Source organism: Falco cherrug, chromosome 11, assembly GCF_023634085.1.
Source record: "Falco cherrug isolate bFalChe1 chromosome 11, bFalChe1.pri, whole genome shotgun sequence".
Classification (NCBI taxonomy): Eukaryota; Metazoa; Chordata; class Aves; order Falconiformes; family Falconidae; genus Falco; species Falco cherrug.
The window spans coordinates 25,367,807-25,374,572 of record NC_073707.1 but is presented as its reverse complement, the minus strand read 5'-3'; the positions used below and the strand labels follow the sequence as shown (position 1 = coordinate 25,374,572).

The 6,766-nt window shown below is 41.8% G+C and overlaps 1 protein-coding gene across 5 annotated transcripts in view; it reads right to left on the bottom strand.

The window, feature by feature from the left end:
- Positions 1-611: 611 nt before the first annotated feature.
- GNB4 (G protein subunit beta 4) overlaps positions 612-6,766 on the bottom strand; it is a 78,114-nt gene continuing 71,959 nt past the window's right edge. For all 5 annotated transcript variants that reach the window (XM_055723934.1, XM_055723936.1, XM_055723932.1 and 2 more), the window contains one exon: positions 612-5,657. In XM_055723934.1, the coding sequence (XP_055579909.1) occupies positions 5,551-5,657 (107 nt within the window). In that variant the 3' untranslated portion in view covers positions 612-5,550. The remainder of the gene's footprint in view (positions 5,658-6,766) is intronic.

The following is a 6,766-nucleotide window of genomic DNA, read 5'->3' as shown; positions in this document are numbered from 1 at the left end:
CTCTTTCTGGAGCATTTTTTTGGACATTGTATCAAGCTAAAACTTTACATGCATGTCTGCTACAGTTATTTATTAAAAAAAAAAAATACTACCCCTTTGCTCCAGTAAGTTATTTGGTAGCTGTATCAAAGGTGAACCTGCACCATCGCTCTTACGTGTGACGTGTATCCAGTGTAGGACCGAACCACTGAGGCTGAAGTAAAAAACCTGCTGCCTGCAGCAAGCACGGACTAGTTCAATGTTAGGGGTTTGGGGGAAACAATTAATGCTACAGCTCTAAAAAAGGCAGGGTGGGCCGGTGGCACCCTGTAACGGGAATCCTGATACCAAGGATGGAGGAGTGTTCTAGAACCTGGGCGTTTCCCATCTACTTTTGGTGGCTGCTTCGGCTCCCTTGGCTGTCATGTTAACATGCCTCTGTACCACAACACTGCTGCGGGGGGGAAATCACCGTAATTATTTGTTCATAAGGGCAAGTTTACGTGCAGAACGGTTGGCTGTTTAACATGCGCACACAACTTTTGGGCCACCGTGTCCCTGTAACCAGAAGCAAGAACCCAGTGTCGCAGCTGCGGGGGGGCTCTAACACAACAGCCACCAGTGACACAGTCTGGTTAAAAGCACTTGTTTATTGGTTACAATATCAACTCATGGCAACATCTTTCACTGAGCCACTGTACAAATACAAAGAAAAAGATCCATCGTGGAAAAAAAAAAAAAAAGCTATAAACAGAGTTCATAGCAAGTGATTTTTTTTTTCACAGGGAAGTCTTTTTACAACAGCACTGTTAAAGAACAAATGGCACAAGTCCCTGGTTTTTTTAATAGCTTAAATAAAAGCTTTAAGACTGTTTCTGAATACATACACAATCCAAAGGCAGTGCAGAATCACTTCATAATTGGTAACATTACTGAAGTTTTCCAAAGTAGTCAGCAACAAGAAAAAAAAACAACCCCAAAACCAAACCCCCAAAAAACCTAGCTGATGAGAAATGCTGGGAACTCAAGGCAAATGAAAATCAAGCAAGTTTAGAAGCATTTTGTTTTGGACTCCTTTGGATGTAATATGTACTACAAGTGTTCAGATGCTTTTATTTAAAAAAAAAAAAAAAAAAGGAGAAAAACACAAATAGAGCACCATTGTGTAAGTAAAACAAAGGCTTGAAATATCTAAGACTATTCCACCGAAGTCCATATTAGTTAAAACCTAAACATACTGTGTGGTATAAGAATGTCAGGCACATGTAATCTGTTATCAGTTATATCAATTAGTAACACTGTTCACACATTTACCATAACAACACTGCATTAACATTCTGCATGTATTTTACATAACCAGCAATTGGATAAAAAGGCTTGTGGTGCCTCTGAAGTGTAGGAAGTAGTTGTACCAGCATGCATGCCAGGTTACTGTGTACAAAGTGCACCATCAACCCATGCTTAATTACTTTTACAGGAAACGCTATCTCAAAAATCAGTCATTCTGCTACACAACCATTTATACCAACTAGTTGAATTAGCCAATACTCTCACCAACATCTTAAAGCACAGCACTAAACCTAGTGGAGGTGACAGTGTCCTCAAAGAGGAAAGACTAAGCACTCTTGGAATGTTTCACAATGTTTTCATTCCACCTTAAAGTAAATGTGAACTTCATTGTGGGACAAGCGGTTACACTAACTGAGTTAAAGAGTTAACTATTTCCAACCCATGCATTACAGTAAGCACACTGGGACCAGCTGTTACATCAGTTCAGCTTTGCCAAGGCCAGGCCCTCTCCTTAGGCAGGGGGAAAAGCCTATTTGATCCGCGTTCCGTTCCGAGTGATACGTGGTGGTGTCAACGCATTGAACTATCAGTTCTGCCAGATACTGCGACGGGGCTGCAGTTTAGCAAGGCAGAGGATAGCGACGTTTGGAAGAAAAAAGGTCTGGAGACAGATGGAAATAGGCCCACGTTACCGGAGCAAGCGAGTATACGTCAGCGCGATGCCATGTAGAAGCTTTTTGTGGTTTCCAGAATCTCACCCAGCATCTCTACCAATAAACGGATGTCCGAGTCTACAGGGGAACGAGCGAGGGTGGGCACTTGCCTGATTAGAATGTTCCAGTGCAAAGTAAAATCAACATTAGAAAATGCTGACTAAAAACTGTACCTGAATAAAATAAATCTTGTTACCAAAGCACACAGTTCCACTTTCCGAGCCATAACCGATCTTTTTAGAAGAGAGAGGCTGGGAAAGAGTTCCCTTGCCACCGTTCTGGCACGATGGTCTTGGTTACTCCATTTCTGTAATCACACAAGTTACCTGACATTCAGATAATGATGTAGTTTGGCAACAAACTTTTAAAGACGGGTTAAGATGGACCCACGGTGCTGCAAAACCTGTTCAGCGAGCGAGTTTGCTGTCACGGTGCGCGGTTAGAAATCGCACCAGCTGCACGCTTGAGCCTACGTGAAATCATAGGCACGTACCATTTTCTTTGACATTAAAAGCTGGGAATAAAACCTTTTTAAGTAAAAACCTACAAAGGATCATTTTATTACCTTCCTCGTATAAGGAGGAGCTTCAGCTTTTGCCATTAAAACCTCGCCCAGTTTAGTAAGGGCATCAATCTTGAAAGGTCACTGACGGCCCCTTAAAAAAGGAAATACAGCAGCCCCTGCAAGTTCGTTATTCGGCCTCATGTAATCACAACATGTTACATTACAGCTGTAGGCTTCAAAAAAAAAAAAAAATAAAAAATTACCTAAACTATCCAGGACAGTAATTAAACAGCAAACGTCACCTTGGCAGGATCTACCACAAGCTCCGCACAAGTTCCAAAGAAGCACCAGACACTGTTCCCCCAGCTGTGCTCGGGCTTCTTCCAGGTTTCCTCGAGCACGGACGCAGAAGGAGCCCGCTTAGGACCTGCAGCACTACGAACACTGGTTAACTGAACACCAAAACCCGCAGGTATTTGTATGATGCTTTTGGAAACCTCGTTAGCAAGTAGTTGGCATTCCTTAATATTTTAAAAGCAGCTGAATCCAACAGACAGTTGCCCATCAGACAATGACAGTGACATTATTTGCAGTAATACCTGCATGAGCGCCATTACCATGATTACAGTCTACCTGAACTTTTAAGAAAAGTTATATACATTTGTAAAATTGTTTTTGGAGTTTCGCAAGTAGAAACTAGTTTTTATACCAGAATGTAAAAATGGCACCTGTCTTCGCAAAGGTGTTGACTAGGAAACTGGTGCAAAAACACGCTTCTATGGAAAACAATTTTTTAGAAAAAGAATATTTTCTTAAAATTCCTTAGTAACAAATTTCCAGAATGACTCACTCAAGGCAGCTGTGAGTTAAAAAAAATAATCAAGTGCACCACTAAAAAATAAACCAAGTCTGCAAGATCCCAAAGAGCTGCTCACTTAAAAGAGAGTTAACAGGAATTCCGTAATAGTTCTGTTAGTGCAGACAGATCGTAAAGCAAAATGCAGAGGAATTCCTGTGACATACAATACAGGGTGATTTTGGTCCTACACCAGAGTCTGCTGTTAGTAAAAGTATACTTCTCCAGCACAACATGCACCTTTTTCTTTTTTTAAAAGCAAATTTACCGCGATTGACTAGCACATTTATTGGCACCTTCACCATTATAGACATGGCAAGTTTACAGGCACAGTCTGGAAGTACTGAAATTTAGGATTACAAATGTCAGAAACTTGACAAGTAGTCACCTCAGCCACCAATCTGTTTTGGTATATTACAAGATACTGGGCACTTTTTATTTACTACCTGACCCAGAGACACCCAGACTCCCCATAACTTCAGATGAGGGCAGAGTAACATTGTCTTCCAACCCGGTGATTTAAAATTCGCGTTATCTTTAAAATAAGTCACTTAAGAGAAGCCAATAGACTTAATTCCCCTTTCCAAGAACGCCACAGACATTCAGATTCCCAAGAGCACATCCATTGCAAGCGCGGGCACGCTGCCAGGCACCAAAAAGTTAAGCCACCTTCCCAGGTGGTTCCAAATTGGCATCAGTCCCTTGATTCTCCTATATCTGCACTCAACTGTACTTGATCAGAACCTATTGTTTATAAGCAACTGACATCAAAATCAGAATAAAATCAGAAACAGGAGAGGAAATGGCTATTTACATTGTCAGAGCTGCAGAACAATTAGCATCTAATAAGCCACCATGGTACAGACCTCTGTGACCACAGGAGAACAAGCAAGTCACTAAGTTTATACTAGAAAGGGTCACACAGGTAAGTTAAGGTTATTTGGTTCATTGTAAGTTACACAATTCCTTTTATAATTCACACTGCACATAACTGACAACAAGCGCTTTTGGTTGTGGTATGCTTTGGCAACCCCCTAATTTGGAGGGGGATTACAGGCGATTAACTGCACACTGAAATCTTCTTGAAGAATTTAAGCAAAGTCCTCCTGAACGTCTCAGTCGACTGTGGTAATTGAGCAAGCTTTGCGACTACACCGCGCCCTGCGCACTGAGCATCAGCCAAATCGTTGTGTTAGTGCAAATCAGCTGGAGTTTGTGACGGGCCAAAACTACCTCACTCAGAGCTGAGCTGACAAAGGAGAAGCACTCGGCCACTTACCGACAGCAACGCAGGTCACTTGGCGGCCGTGGCCAAGGACTGCGCGGAGTGACTGATGCAAAAAGCTGCAGTAAGCAAGCTAATACTTCTGGAACTGGATATGGATTTTATTTCTTTTCTTTCTTTCTTTTTTTTTTTTTTTTTTTTTCATTATTTTTGCTGTTGTTGCAAGTCTGCCTGGCGTTAACTCCTTGATGTTTGGAGGCCATGACTGCCAATGGATGAACCAGGAACCACTGGCTTGAAGGAAGAACCCCCATGATTAAAAATAGGCAAGCAGGTCAAGGAGTGAGTGAATAAGGCGACAGGTATTAACTGGGAGTCTCCAGGGCCTTTAAAAAAAAATTCAAATGCCTTCCATTATAAAAACACATACATACCATTGGCTTCACTTTATCTACAGTAAATTCACAAAGACATTTAAAACGGCAATCTAGTTCATCCACTACAAAACTCAGAAGTGACATCTCAGGTTAAAAGCAAAGCTATAAATGTATTCCTTAAAAAATGCAAACATACTTCTTTACATACAGACAAATGTTACATGATTGGCTGCTATAATGTGTATATTCTGTTATGTACAAAAAAAGAAAAAAAAAAAAGTACAGGATTAGCAGACTGAGCACAAGCAAAAACCCTTCAAGGACAATCTAACCAAACCACCAAAAACAAAAAGACTGGCTCTTAGTTTGTCGGTCACCATGATTATGTGTGCTGGCCCCTTTTAAAAAGTCAGTGATTTCTTCCCCCCTCCCCTATTTCTTCACTTGATTTTTTTTCTAGTTTACAGAAAGCCTTTTTGTGTAATAATCAGTGAATAGAAAAACTTCACCTGCAAATACAAGGTAGAAATGTTATTTCACAGCTATAGGCTGCAGCATTGATCTCTCCAGATCTCAAATGGAGAATGTACATGTTTGGCTCCCAGTTAATTCCAGATTCTGAGAAAACTGTCCCAAGACCCTGTAGCTACAGCCATGCCGTCATCAGTAACACCTAAACAGCTGACACGGTTGTCATGGCCAGCAAGGACACCTGGAAAAGAAGAAGCAATGACAGTGAATATTCAGAGGATGGCAGGGACCTCAGCTGTTACTCTCCTCTCCCAGGTACTTGGTCACATTTGCTAAAAGAGACGTAACGTGAGCTCTAATCACCCTGCTTGTCTTTACCCTCAGGAACTATACACAACACAACGGCCTTACCAAGGAACTCAACCATGAGGTTTTAAAAAATATGTACACGCAATATGGCTTCCAGCTTTCTCTCTGCCCTTACGACTTCTTTCTGTCCCAAAGACCTCCTCAGCCCTAATCAGGCTCCCTACTGGTTTTCCCGTTTTCAGCAATGCTGTGCACAATTTCAGCCATCAAGCACTTCCAAAATCAAACACGATGTCTTCTGACAATGGCCTGGATACAGGACCTACCTCAAGTCTCCCATGTTTCACAAACTGTAAGGATTAGGAATTCCCCATCTATAGTGTCAGACTACTAGAAAAGCAGCACCGTGCCCTGCCTCTTCCTGCTCCATTTTTGCTTTCCTTCTAGCCATCCTTGCACCTGACTGCTCTCCCAAGGCACCACATCCAGGTCTGTTAAACCTCAGCCTGTCCATGTCCCTTAAGGAAAAGGATTATCTTTTCAGTCTGAGCAGCAGAATCAAGGTTCAGAACTGAACCAGGCCCCGTCATTTAAATTACTGTCTGGAGGGAGAAAGATGTAGCCGAGCTATGAACATGCTGTCTGTCCTAGAAGCGACTAACTCCAGGACTGAAAGTGTCCACTTCCCCAGGAAATTATGGCCCCCTAACTTAGTGCTACCCAAATCACTTACTGATGGGTGCAAAAGTCAATGCAAATGTGTAATTTTATATTACTTAATTCCATTCATGTCAGTGAAATAGATTTTCTGTAGACATAACATGATATTGGAGGCCCTTCCTTAGCCTCAAGAGCTGGTGTCTTCCAGCCCACAGATATATCATGGCTGATACCCAAGAGGAGGAGTATTTATTCCACTGACTGGAGCGTTTACTCCACACAACACAACTGGGATGTATAACCAAACGCAATAAAATATAAGGATGCCATTCCAAAAGAAAACTGTTAAAAGGAAGCATGGAGATTCCTTAACATCAGCAA